Source organism: Thunnus thynnus, chromosome 17 (assembly GCF_963924715.1).
Source record: "Thunnus thynnus chromosome 17, fThuThy2.1, whole genome shotgun sequence".
Classification (NCBI taxonomy): Eukaryota; Metazoa; Chordata; class Actinopteri; order Scombriformes; family Scombridae; genus Thunnus; species Thunnus thynnus.
In genome coordinates this window covers 21,837,927-21,852,062 of record NC_089533.1, presented here as the reverse complement: position 1 = coordinate 21,852,062, position 14,136 = coordinate 21,837,927, and the positions used below count along the sequence as shown (strand labels likewise).

Below are 14,136 nucleotides of genomic sequence, written 5' to 3'. Positions count from 1 at the left end.
ACATCTGATCATTGACAGTGATGAATTAAATAGATTTACAGATGTTTTTAGACCAACTCATATGGGAAGCAGCTTGGGCTGACTCTTCGGGGGGATTGGAGGGAAATCACCCAGGTGGTTGTGTTGAAGGGGAATTTGGTGAAGAACTAGTTTGAATCATTATTACAGTAACCTAGCTCCAGAAAAAATATCACCTTTTTTAAAGTGAAGCTTAAGATGAATCAAATGCTCCAGAACTGCATGGTCAGGTTAAACTATTGTGGTATAAATGGTTTTTGTTGTGGTGTCCCTCACACTTAAACACAATATCTCAAATGCCAGTGATTATTGGACATCAGGAAGAATTGATCAATCAGGCACCAGTCAGCCTATAGAAGTGATCAGTAGTCAGCACGGCACTGTTGCATTACAGGCTTGTGTTATTTATGTTTATCGCTATTTGGCCGTAATTAAACGCAGGCTTTATCTTTTTTTCAACAGAGAACGGGCTCATTCATACTTTAGGTGGTTTTTCTGTTTTTAATTACAGAATTGCTGGAAGCAAACTTCTGAATTAGACTTCTGGCTTCTTTCTTTACAGATCGTTGTAGTGTGTTCGATTGTTGAATTATTTTTAACTCTCAAATATTTTAATGTATTAGACGAAAAGCTTGCCTCAGTGAGAACCTTTTATATGTTTTCTCAACAGTAAATACATCATTGATATCTAACGAATGTTTGGATACTTAAATGTACCTGTATTATTTCTTTCTAACCCTCGTCTATGCCTTTTCTCTCCCTTTTGTCATTAGGCCCCTCAGCAGCAGCAGCCCGCAGCCGTTGGCGGTGTATCAGTAGGCGGAGCGGCAGCAGTAGGGGGGGCTCAGGTTGGGCTAAGTGCCGTAGGGGCTGGTCCCGGCACAGCGCCCCCTACGGCAGACCCCGAGAAGCGGAAGCTGATTCAACAGCAGCTAGTCCTCCTGCTCCACGCGCACAAGTGCCAGCGGAGGGAGCAGGCCAACGGGGAAGTGCGGCAGTGCAACCTGCCCCACTGCCGCACCATGAAGAACGTGCTCAACCACATGACTCATTGCCAGGCTGGCAAGTCCTGCCAGGGTGAGTCTGTTGAATTATGCTGATTGCTAGTTTTATGGCGTGTGGTTTATATCAACACTAGGCAGTGTTTAAAGTTGCAATGCATCTGCAGCAATTCAGTTTTTCTTTTTTTCCCTTGTTCTTGTATGTTGTTTATATCCTTCTTGGTTTGCCTCCCATTTTTTGTTATATCAGAATGAGTTACTCTCTGTAGCTGGCTGTCCTACTGTAATTTTTCCTCTAGCTTCTCTCATTGAGTCTCCATCTGGACGTAGTTTTATGGTACTGAATGACTCATACAATAACTTTCTTAGTCTCTGGCTTCTCTCTCTTCCTTCTGACTCTCATGTTTTCCTTTCTTGTCTCATCATTCTTCTCCCTCCTTCACTCTGTCACAATTTCTCATTTCACTTGTCTTCCCTTTCTCTCCATTGTCTCACTATTTCGTTTGTGTTTTGGTTTTTTTTCTCAAACTTTTCTCCATCTCTGTCTCTTCTCCCACAGTGGCGCACTGTGCCTCATCCAGACAGATCATCTCTCATTGGAAGAATTGCACGCGACACGACTGTCCTGTATGCCTGCCATTGAAAAATGCTGGAGACAAGAGGAACCAGCAATGTAAGTGATTCTTGGAGAAGTCTAAATGCTTGTGGCTCTGATCATTGAGTTATTATACATAATCTACCACAATGGTTCACAACAATTCAGAATCTTGTAACTAAACAGTAAAGTTCATGACAAAAGGCATGAATGTACAGATGCTCATCCTTTGTTACCTCTCACCCTCTCCTTCTCCCATCAATCATCTCTCCCCCTTCTTTTGTTCTTCCCCTCACCACAGCTCTTGTCAACAGTGCAGGGGTGGGTTTGGTGAACTCTTTAGGTTCAGGGGTACCAGGTGGACAGTCCAATACGGCAAACCTGAACCCTCCCAACCAGATTGACCCCAGCTCCATAGAGAGGGCCTACGCTGCCCTCGGCCTCACTTACCAGGGAAACCAGATTCCACAGCAGCCACCACAGGCCAACATGCCAAACCAGGGCCTGCAGGGACAGCCTGGGATGAGGACTCTGAACACCATGGGTTAGTTTTTCCCTAATGTATATCACAAATTATGTGGTGACATACAAGGGTTAAAAATTTTTAGTTGAAATTAAAACATGGAAAAAATTAAACATTCACTAATCATGTAATCATGTGCTTTGAAATTAAATAAAAAATCTTCAGTTTATAAGTCTACTTAAGCCGGCCATGTTCCTAAAATAATCATGATACCAAACCAGCTGAGAAGTGATGTGAGGAAGCATTTTGACACGGTTTTCATCAACAAATGTAGCTGGCTTAGGTGTAATCCTGTGATGTATGTGTGGAACTTAAAGGTAGAGTCAGTGATTCTGAAGAAAGATCGTTCAATACGCTTTTTGTCAAAATCTGTGAATATCTCCTCACAGTCTGCTTGCTGTCTGTTGTGTGTGTGCGCTGAAAAAAAAATGGTGTTCATACACAGCACTGTCTCTGTGAAGGGAAACAAACATATCAGCAGGGGACATTCATGCTCGAGCACAGGACAGGGGGAAGTGTGAGGACACGACAGTCTCCCATCTCCAGCTCCTGTTGAATGGTGGGGGAGGGCTGGTGAATTGGAGAGAGAGAGAGAGGCTCTGGCCAATTCACAAAGACAGTGTTTTCTCATGGAACAGATACGCTTCCATTTTATTAAATGTATCAATCCACATTGAATCTCAGACAGTCTCACAGAGACCCCCCCCGCATTTTTTTTACACTAAGAGTCTATTTCTGTTGTGTTTAGTGAAGCGTAATCTGAGCAGGCAGCTGTTGAAATCACACAAATATCCTGCTGTATATGTGTTTTTAACTTATTAACCGCATCAGTGAATCAATAAATACAAACATTGTCGATTTCTTCCCGTGGAGTCGACATGCAAACTATTTTGGTTTAGTAAATTTCAGCTGTCAGTCAGCCTGGTGAAGGCAGTTTGTCCAGCCGCTGTCCTCTCAGCTCCCCAGGAGCTGCAGCTGACAGACGGCTGCTTCTGTGGACGGAGACGCTGAACGCGGGTCGAGTGAGAAGTGGGAAGTGGGAAGGCTGCAGAGAGGCGGAGAGTGTGGATGGACTGTTATATTACGATTTTGGTTTTTTGTCCGCTTGTGATTTTGTGTGTGTGTGTGTGTGTGTGTGTGTGTGTGTGTGTGTGTGTGTGTGAGAGAAACAGAAGTGACTCTACAGCTGACACATCGCTCTGAATTCTGCCATATTTCTCTTTTGGTCTTTGTCTTGGCAATGCATGTACATGAATCGGTGGGTGGAGCTTCTGAAGGGAGGGATGTATTTATTTGGGTATTCAAATGTCAACAATCTTTGTCCAGACTTTACCTTTAAGAAACATAATAACAGGTGTTTGTATATGTTGACTTTGTCACACCGGTGATTTAGATAGCAAGTGGATAGATTCACTGTCACATTAGTGTATAATGTTGTTTATGGGACTTTCCAACACTGCTAAGAAAGAAAATCCCAAGCTAACGTTGATTCATTGTTGTTCTTTGGCTTTAAAACGTTGCATCTTATAGCAATACAAGATACCAGTGATTCCTTCAAACTCTATTAATAACTGATAACTATTTCTTTCCAGGAGGAAACTCTATGGGAGTGAATGGTGGAGTGGGGGTGCAGTCCCCCAACCAGCAGTCCACCCTACTGCCAGATGCCATGTTGCACAACAACATGAATGCACAGAGGTAGGACTGCATTTCATTGGTCACAACTATTTACCTTTTCTGAAGTCAGGCTGCTGTCACTTAACCGACTTTAACAAAATTCTCAAAATTAGCTCTGTATTGGCTCAAATCTTACTCCTCCTGTCCCCTTCTTGCCTGTTGTTTACCCCAGTTTGATGAATGATGGCGTGGGGAACCTGGGCTCCATGCCTACTGCCACTCCTCCTTCTGCTGCAGGCATGAGGAAGTCTTGGCATGAAGACATCACGCAAGACCTCCGCAACCACCTTGTTCACAAGCTGTGAGTCTGCTGAGTCTTGCAAGTGCTCCCAAAAAAATCTCACTATGGGCAGGAGCTAATGAAATTAACTCATTTTAATATCTGATCATTTCCAGCATACTTTTCAGCTCTTCATGTCAATTTAATTGTTCTCTGAAAAAAATGTGGTCTGAGACAAAGCTGAGTGTGTCCTTTGTGTGTTTGCGTGAGAGCAGTGTGCAGGCCATCTTCCCTACTCCCGACCCAGCTGCACTGAAGGACCGGCGGATGGAAAATCTGGTGGCTTACGCTCGAAAAGTAGAGGGAGACATGTACGAATCAGCCAACAGTAGGGTAAGAAACCAACACTGGTAGAGTTTTAAGTATTGTAGCATGACCATCAGTTATTGGTTGAGAAATGAGGAAATATATTTATTTATGTCATGCATCATTGGGATGTGTCCTGTAACATTCTCTCCTCCTCATGCTGTATCCCCTCCAGGCGGAGTACTACCACCTACTGGCTGAGAAGATCTATAAGATCCAAAAGGAGCTGGAGGAAAAGAGGAGGACACGGCTCCAGAAGCAGGGCATGATGCCTGGCCAGCCTAGCATGGCCTCCTCAGGCCTCCCACAGGTGCCTCCCAGCATGGGACAGCCACCCATGGCCCCTGGGCAACCCCCAAGTAAGTAAACATACTGTTTTCACCTCTGTCACACACCTCTCTGTAGGCTCTTTTACACAGCCTGTTCAAGGTAGGAATGTTGCACTGTTATTCCGCCTCGCCGTTCTGTATAAAAGGTATGAACACGGAATGGGGGGCACATTGTTGTTCCACTATTAAGCCGGCAGCGGAGGTAGTCACATTGCCAGATCGACATGGCGGGACAACACACACTAGACACTAATGCTGTTGTTTTACACATGTTAACATGCCAGCATGTTATCTAAAATCACACATGGGGGCAGCATTATGCTGGCTTTGTTTGGTTTAGTGTAAAAAAGCATGTGTGCATAGACACACATGGATGCAGGCACACACTTAAAAGAAAAGCAATTTGACTGCTCAGTCAGTCATGTTAATGTGTTCTGGCACGCATCTATATTGATTGATTGATTATACATTGATCAAAATGTTACATCTTCTAATGAAATCGGTCATGAAAAATGTGTAGTGTTGAAATGGGAAAAAAGTCATATATATGATGAAGTCTGTTTGTCTCACTGTACTGTTTTTCTCACCTATTAAACATCTTGTAGTCATCTATGGTTTTACTCGTATTCAGTGATCCTGAAGACAAGATCTGTGATTTCTGTAACTCTTATCACTCTGTCAGATGGTCCTCACGCCGATCCGTCCATGGTCCGACCGACTGGACCAAATCAGATGGTCAACAGAATGCAGAACCCAGCAGGTAAGTCTCCAATGAAGTGTAAATGACATTATTACAAATACACATTGAGTGGCCAGACTTTAAGAAACTTATTTACGATGGGTGGTCCAAATGACGAAATAATATAAAAAAACTTCATGCTGAAGTACAGGTAATGTGTATGAAATGTCACGTGAGTAGTGTACATGTTAATACATTTTAAAATAATCAATAGAATATGGTGTCAAATCCAAAATGCTTCCACACTTCTTAGATGGTTTGGTGTTATGATTATATGTTCAGGAGATCTGTTCTTGCTGGTTTTCTCCATTTTGTGTTTGCAAAGAGAACAGTAGTGTAGTGAAGTTTTACTGACAGAGCATCAGGGCATGCGATGGGTCAGACTGACCCACATCTGGAGTTGAAGCCTCAGCCTCAGCCTAATTGCCAATCAAATATTCCTTCCCATGTTCAAATGGTAGTTTGAATTTAGAATAAAGAGTGACAGCCCTAGTGTGAAACACCATTGGTGTTTGTATTATTTGTTGTACAGCTCACATTTCTGTCCTCCTTCACTTCTAGGAATGAACCAGTTTGGTCAGATGGGGATGCAGTCGATGAATCAAAGGTCGACACCTCCTCTTCCTATCAATGCTTCAATGAACCAGGTTGGCATCACTGCATTTACCATCTCCATCACAAATTACTTTTGGGTATAAGAATAAACTGAAAACAGAAAAGGCAAAGAAACAGAAAAAACACGTTTATTGTATGTAAGTTCTCATTTGCATAACAAATGATTTGATTGTCATGCAACAGAAAATATGACCATACTTTTTTTTTTTTAAACATCTTTATATGACTGTTGGCTGAAATTATCCTTTATTTATCCAAAACGTCACATCTCCCTTGTTGTCTTGTTTCCAGATGGGTATGGGAGCAACAAGGATGGGTCAGCCCAATGCCACACAGTTACAGAACCAGTACCTCCCTCCAGGCCAGTTTCCTGGGTCCAGTCCTGGGCTTGGTTCTGGTCCTGTTGGCATGAACCAGCCGGGAGCACAGACTGCTGTGCCACCGGTAAGGATTAAGTGACAGAGTTACAGTTGTACTTTCTAATGTGAAGATGAGTTCGTCTGCAAACACACTGTCAGTTGGATGTGGAAACTGGCTGAATGTGTAAAAGTAAATGGGGATTAACTGAGGCATCGACTCTGAGAGCTGCTTTGGTAGAGTTGATGAATAGTGTTGAGTACTGTATAATTAACTGAGCTGTCTTTAGGCACATAATTCATGACCGCTGTGAGAGATGGATCACAGTTCTTATTGGCTCTATCTACAAGTTTTAAGACAGATCATTTGTGCTTTTTGGCAGCCTTCCTTATCTATTTAATTAACTTTATATGGTTTACTTGGTAAAACCTTTCTCTATAATTAATCAAAACCATTTTTTTGTTCTTTATTGTTTCTCCCATATTCAGTGGGATTTTTCTGTTATCTATAAAAATGATTTCTGTTCTAGTTAAAAAGAGCTGTCTTGCTTCTTGCTCTGACCTCTGTGTCCTGTCCTCTGTAGCAGAACCAGATGTCAACGCCGCCTTCCCTCCCAGCCAGCAGCCCTTCAGCACAGTCTGCCTCTTCTGCTCCAGGCTCTGGAGCCTCTGCAGGCTCCATGGGGCCTGGTAGTGTCAGTGGTGCTGGGCCTCTACCCAACCTGCCTCCATCCTCCACCTCAACCCAGCCCAACACCTTTCCTCACTGCCCCCCCATCCGAACAAACTCCCCCTCACCAGCACGCAGCTTAACGCCTCAACCCCATCAAACACCACCCACGTTACATGGTTCTCAGACCCCACAGCCACAGACGCCCAGCACACCCCAGCTGCCCCCTCCACAGCAACAACAACAGCAGCAGCAGCAGCAGCAGCAACAGCAACAACAACAAGCTTTGCAGCAGCAGCAGCAGCAGCCGCCATCGGGGCAGGCAGGGAACTCTGAGAAAGCCAATCAGCTTTCACAGCAGACTCTTGGGGGTGTGGCTTCCTCAGGCCCCCAAGCAGGTCAGGCTTCTTCGGTGCCTACCCAGAATGCTCATGTGCCATTGCAGCTGCCGCAGACCCCAGTGAGTAGATCACCCTGCTTTCACTACTTTTCCCGCTCTTCCCCCAACCCAGACTCACCTAATATGCTCTTTCTTTCTCTTTCTCAATCTTTCTCTAGTTATTTCTCAAAAGACAAACCAAAAAAACCAACCTGAAACTGATTGTTGAGGCTCTTATTCTCTCCTCCTTGATCTACTAAGACATTATGGAAAGGTTGTAGGTTTTTAAAGGCCAAGAAGTTTAGTTTAAGCAAAAGTACAGATGGTCTAGAGACTTAACTTTTATTGAAAAGTAAATTTGTCCTTCAAAAGTATCAAAGTATCAACATTCAATCGTCAAATACTCCTTGACTTTGATTACAAAAGGGGCGTGTCCTTTTTATTGATTCTAGCTTGACATTTCTAAACCTCAACCCATCTCTCTCCTTTCACCTCAGATATCTCCGAAGCCTTCTTTGTCAGTAGATGGCCAGGTATCCTCTCCAGCCTCAGTCAGCAGCAGTACCAATCCCAGCTCCCAGCTCGCCCCGGCGGATGGCCCTGCTCCCAGCCAGGAAGATGTCAAAATGGAGGTGAAGAAGCAGGAGGATGAGGAGGAGGATGGGGCTGAAGCCCAAGGAGAGGGCAAGGGTTTGGGGAAGATGGGCAAGGGTCAGCCTGATGTGAAGACAGAGGAGAAACCAGAGGTAAGATTGTCCACATAAGCTTATTGACTCTGATCTGGGTGTCTGAAAATCCTGGAAAAGTTTTAAAATGTTCATCTAAATCAAATCTTATCTGAATTTCAGTTTAATAAGTTATCACTTTGAGAAAGAAATAATTATACTAACGGTTGAATTTTCCCCACAGGTAAAGAAAGAGAAGCCATCAGGAGATGGGTGTAAAGGCGAGCCCATGGATACATCTTCATCCTCAGTGTCAGCGTCGGTAGCAACAAGTGAAGACAAGAAGCCAGAGGTGAAGAAAGAGCCCAAAGAGGAAGAGGAGGGGTCAGGGTCAACGGCCAACAACAGCTCCCCAGCCAGCGCTCAGAGCAAGAAGAAAAGTAAGTCTGGCCGTCTTATCTTCACTCCGTCATTGATTCAACACAAATCTTTATCTGCATGTTAAGATAATGTGAACGAGTGTATTTGAATATTCAGTTGTCAGCAGAGGTGATTAGAGTATTAATAATAATATAGACACACTCAACAAATTCAGCCATAAATATTTAATACCTGCTCAAATATGAAACTAATAAATGCCACATCAAGGTTTTGTTCATATCAGAATATGAGACCAAGAGTAAAGCAAATGTCTAATGACTCATTGAGCTGTTTTTAGGAGATAATGGCGTGACATTTAATAATGATGACTGACTGATCTATTGAATACAGACTTGATTACTTCTACACTTTTCCTTCATTTTTCCTTTGCATAATTTGTTCTATATTTTTCTCTCTCATATGCCTAATTAGATGTTAAATACCGTCACACAGATGCACACCATTGGCAGTATGGCTGATATTTACATCATGAGAGAGAACATTTTGATATATTTAAACACAGTTAACAAAGAACCTCTGCTACTCCCTGTCAGCTCAGTGCCGGCTCAATGCTCTGATGCACTGACCTCAGACCAGTATTCACAACGGGTGCTTGAGCTGTGCTCTGTCAGCATGAGCAGATAGAGCTGTTTGAAAGCAGACAGAGAAAAAAGGAGAGAAGACAGGGATGGTTTGTCTTGTATGAATCTCCCGCTGACAGCAAAGAGCCACAGAAGACCTGAGATCAGCAGATCAGCAGATCAGCAGCCTCTTTGAAGTTTAAGACATTAAGAGCAGAACGCACTGAATACAATGTTGATTAGAAATAACAAATTAAGTCAAAGTGAAGCAGTGTAACATGTAACAGACCAAATGCAACTCATTACTACTCACCTACTGTTGTCATGAGTCCAAATAATTGTCATATTAATAGTTTTTAATTGGGTTGTGGGCAGTGAAGAGGCAGACAGGAAAAAAGGGGAGAGAGAGATGGGTATGACATGCAACAGTCAAACCAGGGACGTTGTAGTTATGTGGCATGCGCAGTAACCATTCGGCTACCAGGTCACTCCCGCATTTGTATTTTCAAACTCACCTTTTATTCAGGTTTTTTTTTTTTGCTCAATCTTCTTTGTTTTTCTTTTCTTTCCAGTCTTTAAGCCGGAGGAGCTGCGTCAGGCTCTGATGCCCACCCTGGAATCTTTGTACCGGCAGGACCCTGAGTCCCTTCCTTTCCGTCAGCCGGTGGACCCCCAGTTACTGGGAATACCCGTACGTATTCGAACTAGTAACAAAACTAACCTGGTAAGGGACTGCACTGGCTGCCATTTTGCTTCAACTCCTCTGAAAACGTAGCTTTTTTAATTTGTTTGTTTTCCTTTTTTCCATCTTTAATATTTTTTCTCCTTTGTCATAGCTGTCATATTTTCAAAATTTGTTTTATATATCTGCTTCCAGTTTCCTCAAACTCTTAGTTGATTTTTCTCCCATTGCATGTCAGAAGTTAAGAAAATGAGATTTGGAAGTGTGTGTGTGTGTTTGTTTGTGTGTGTGCGCGTGTGTGTGTGTATCAATTTGTGGTCTCTTTTCTGAAACTTCTTGTCATTTGTAAATCAAAGCAATGACTCTTATGAACATTTGCCTTTAATAGACTTTTAGTGAAGGGCAGTTAAGGACACAAGGTAAATGATAAAACAACAACAGTTTGGCTGAGTGATACCGATTTTGACAACTGAAATTAAAGTTTTAGTGCTGACAGCTCTTAGCTTCAATTGAATCTGATAACCTAAAATATTACACAATATTACATGACCCAGACATCCATCAGAGCATCAGGCGTAATTAATAAAAGGCCGGTTGTCTTTCATAGCACACCAAATAATTTGCTTTAAGCTCCAACAACAGTTCATGAGCCAATTGCTTTCATTTATCACTTTAATTTGTTTGACTTTTGCCTTTTTAAATCCATTTTTTTAGGTTTTAATTTGAATTATCATTTGTGTAGTTTTCATCCTAGTGTTCCATTGCTAGCTTTCTAGTTCAGTTCCTCACCAGTAGTAGTGTGTTGGTGTTCAGGTGGGAAGTGTGTAGAGGTGGGACAATACCTTTACCCTCATTGCATTCAAATGAAGTAGAAATGAGTACCTGAGATTCAGTATGGTCTTAATTCTGTGCGCACTTATATTCAGGCACAAAAAGTCATTTTATTGATAATAGATGGCACAAACAAAGCTTAGACACAGCGTCAGTCCCCCCACTGCCTCATGATATATTCAATTTAAAACATTTTTAGAGCAGTGTTGAGCGAGCACCTGGCTATCGGCTCACCTCTCCTTCAGAAACCTCCACAGTCAAGTGATGCAACTTATTTTTCTTTTTTAGATAAATATGCAGTTATTTTTCTAAACACTTCATTGTCGTGGTATTAATTTGGCTCTGTAGGTTGAAACTGGTAACATGCATCACTTGTTTGTTCATGTGAGTGGATCCATTCAGGGATGAGGTTCTGTTTCCTAACTCTTGTTGCCATGGTGACACTGAGATGGACCTTGCTCTTTGAAACTCACGCCTCTTTTTTTTGTTAGAATCTCCAAAAGGCCTTTCTGTTTCTCGCCCTCTTCTCCGCTGCTTTCTCACGTGTTATTTTAGTTTGAGAAGACGCGGATGGCAGACGACAGGAACAGAATAACAGCTTGGAGACATGTGTCCCTCTTACATTTGCCTCACCTCAGCACTGTTGGCTTTAACTCTGCCACCGTATTGCCACTCATGCTGCTGGCGCTGTTAATGCCAACCACTATGTTACTCAGAACAGTAAATCTCTGTCTGCCTGTTGCTGTTGCCACTGCTCTGTTCTTCTTGGTTTTGCACCCTGATCACCTCGCAGGCCTGAAAGCTTTGTGAGCTTTCAGGCCTCAGCAGAGAACTATTCCCCCAGCTGTTGGACAGTGTTATCACTTTTTTAAGACATATTGATACATAATGATCTCAGATCACAAGGCTGGGCTTCAGTTGCAATAGGATATGTCAAATGAAATCTCATCTGTAGCTAATTTTTAGATCTCTTATTGCGCAGCAGAGGACCAGGCAGACTTGTGGCGGTCAGCTGGTCCCTGTTGGCGGTACAGACAAGGACTTGAATTTAAATAGGGTAGGGTGCAAAGCGGAGAGCTGGAGGGCAGAAGTTGTCATGTCTCTCTGTTTGCACGCGAACCTTCTTCTCTGCAGCGCTCAACAACATTGTCCCCCTGCACCCTCTTCTCTCCCTACTCTGGTCCCACCTGGTCGACTGCGATGCCTGATGATGATGATGATGATGGTTCTCTTCTTCCCCATCTCTCTCGTCTTGGTCCCCCGGGCGACCAAACCTTCCCACCATCTCGCTGCTCTTTCTTCTCACCCTCCCCCCCTCTGATCTTCCTCAACTCCTGAACTTTACCTCGAATGGCGCCCCTTCCAAAACCAGGACTACTTCGACATCGTGAAGAACCCCATGGACCTGTCGACCATCAAGCGGAAGCTGGACACGGGACAGTACCAAGAGCCGTGGCAGTACGTCGAGGACATCTGGCTGATGTTCAACAACGCCTGGCTGTACAACCGCAAGACATCCCGAGTCTACAAGTACTGCTCCAAGCTGGCTGAGGTGTTTGAGTCGGAGATCGATCCCGTCATGCAGGGCCTGGGATACTGTTGTGGGAGAAAGGTGAGAAGTATTTTATGATCCGTGTTCTGTTTTAAGAGGAAAGATAAGGGTTAAATTCTGTCATGGAAGTCATACAACCATCGAGGTGTGTTTTGAGCAATTAATTTTATTTTCATAGGTGTAATTTATTGAGTTTGTTTCCAGTTTTCTTCAGATAACAGGTCTGCTAACTTGTTCCTCTTGTCTGTCTTATCATTCCAGTTTGAGTTTTCCCCCCAAACTCTATGCTGCTATGGAAAACAATTATGCACCATCCAACGTGACGCTGCTTATTTTAGCTACCAGAACAGGTAAGGGCTGTCGACACATTGGAACACGAGCGCACGCACACATATGTCTTGTTGTATTTTGCACATTGATTATATTTCCTACAACATATTATCAACCAATCAGTGCAATCACAGATGAGTTTTAATTTGGCTTCAAATGGTTACCCCTGGCACCATCTCCATCTCCATAGTTCACGTTTTAATTTCCATTACGTTTTCATTTATAAAGTGGGCTCCTGTCTTCTTCAGCAGTTATTCTTTATTAGTTGCACCGTTGTTTACCCACTGAGTAATTTTACATGCACAACACATGACAGCATGTCTGATATTTACTTGCATAAATAGAGGGGGGGGAGGGGTGTCCATTCTCACCACTAGAAGAACGGCTCCCACTTTATAAATGAACTGAAAGGATGATGGGTCTTTGTTGCTTTACCATTTATTTATTTATTTTTTCCTCATCCACCCTTGGAGACGTATCCTCGCCCCCCCTTCCTCCTCCACAGCTCCTAGTGGTCTCTCATGTTGCTGTAATGTTGTTGTTGTTTACCACTGGACGTCTGACGCTAATCTTTGCTTTGCCTTGGCTCTCTGTCCTCTGTTGGTTGTTGTTCACATTCTGTCTGTCCCTCCGTCCTCCATGTCCCCCCCCCCTCTCCCTCTCTGTCCCTCCATTGTCCTCGTCTGACCTGTAACTATTTATTTCACGCTTTTTTAATATTCATTTTGACCTCCCTCCCCCATCTCCCTCCCCCCCTTCCCTTTTCCCCTTCTCTCCCTCCTTTTTTAACGCTTGTGATGTCTGCATTGGCCTGCTTTGGTGTGACCAATCATCCACTCCGAAATTTACACGCAAAATCAAAACACCCGCCCATACAAAAACCCTGCATCACGATTGGCTGCTACCTCCTGGCGACGACCTACCTTGCCCTCTGCCTCCTCCTGTGTGTCCGCCCCCTGGCCTGTCCTGCCCTGCCCTGATTGGCGGCTGCTTCTTCGTGCCCTCTCTGTGATTGGCTGTGCTGATGGCGAACGGTGTAGTTCACCAAAATATGGGCTTCTTGCTGACAGGTACCACTTCTGTGAGAAGTGTTTCAACGAAATCCAGGGCGAGAGTGTTTCCCTGGGAGACGACCCCTCCCAGCCTCAGACGTGAGTACCATCATACTTAGTTTCTCTAGTTATGCTTCTCCAGATGTTCTGTGAGCTTTGAGTTGTAAGATTATATCTCAGTGGAGATTAATTAGCGGCATTAAAGACCTAATGTACAAGCTGACAGGGTTCTATTATAAACTCTTCATTTTTTTGGTATCTAAACCCAAAAGGTTCTGGTTGAAAATGAGATCAGATGAGCATGAACTTCAACAGTGTTCCTGTGTAATTTGCCCTAAAGTAACTTTAAGGGTAGAAAAATGATCTTATTCCACAGTGTCATATACTGTATATATTCTATATCAGCCTTTTTCAGCTCATCATTAAAGCTATTTAGTATTTAAACTTTGAAATATTCAAACCCTATTCATGTGTTTTTTATAGCTGCACCATTCTATCAAATGGAAATATTTTACATGTCCTCTAGACCATTTTA

The 14,136-nt window shown here is 43.3% G+C and overlaps 1 protein-coding gene across 6 annotated transcripts in view; it reads left to right on the top strand.

Annotated features, from left to right (window-relative positions):
* The window catches only part of ep300b (E1A binding protein p300 b), a 35,504-nt gene that overhangs the window by 8,396 nt on the left and 12,972 nt on the right, over positions 1-14,136 (top strand). The window contains exons 4-20 of one of the 6 annotated variants that reach the window (XM_067570354.1): positions 792-1,095; positions 1,579-1,692; positions 1,916-2,158; positions 3,730-3,835; positions 3,987-4,115; positions 4,310-4,427; positions 4,576-4,759; positions 5,412-5,489; positions 6,030-6,115; positions 6,375-6,527; positions 7,027-7,569; positions 7,986-8,234; positions 8,398-8,593; positions 9,727-9,845; positions 12,040-12,279; positions 12,481-12,569; positions 13,620-13,700. In XM_067570354.1, coding sequence (XP_067426455.1) covers positions 792-1,095; positions 1,579-1,692; positions 1,916-2,158; positions 3,730-3,835; positions 3,987-4,115; positions 4,310-4,427; positions 4,576-4,759; positions 5,412-5,489; positions 6,030-6,115; positions 6,375-6,527; positions 7,027-7,569; positions 7,986-8,234; positions 8,398-8,593; positions 9,727-9,845; positions 12,040-12,279; positions 12,481-12,569; positions 13,620-13,700 — 3,032 coding nt within the window. Of the gene's footprint in view, positions 1-791; positions 1,096-1,578; positions 1,693-1,915; positions 2,159-3,729; positions 3,836-3,986; positions 4,116-4,309; positions 4,428-4,575; positions 4,760-5,411; positions 5,490-6,029; positions 6,116-6,374; positions 6,528-7,023; positions 7,570-7,985; positions 8,235-8,397; positions 8,594-9,726; positions 9,879-12,039; positions 12,280-12,480; positions 12,570-13,589; positions 13,701-14,136 lie in introns of all 6 variants that reach the window. The other 5 variants (XM_067570349.1, XM_067570352.1, XM_067570351.1 and 2 more) reach the window with 5 other exon arrangements.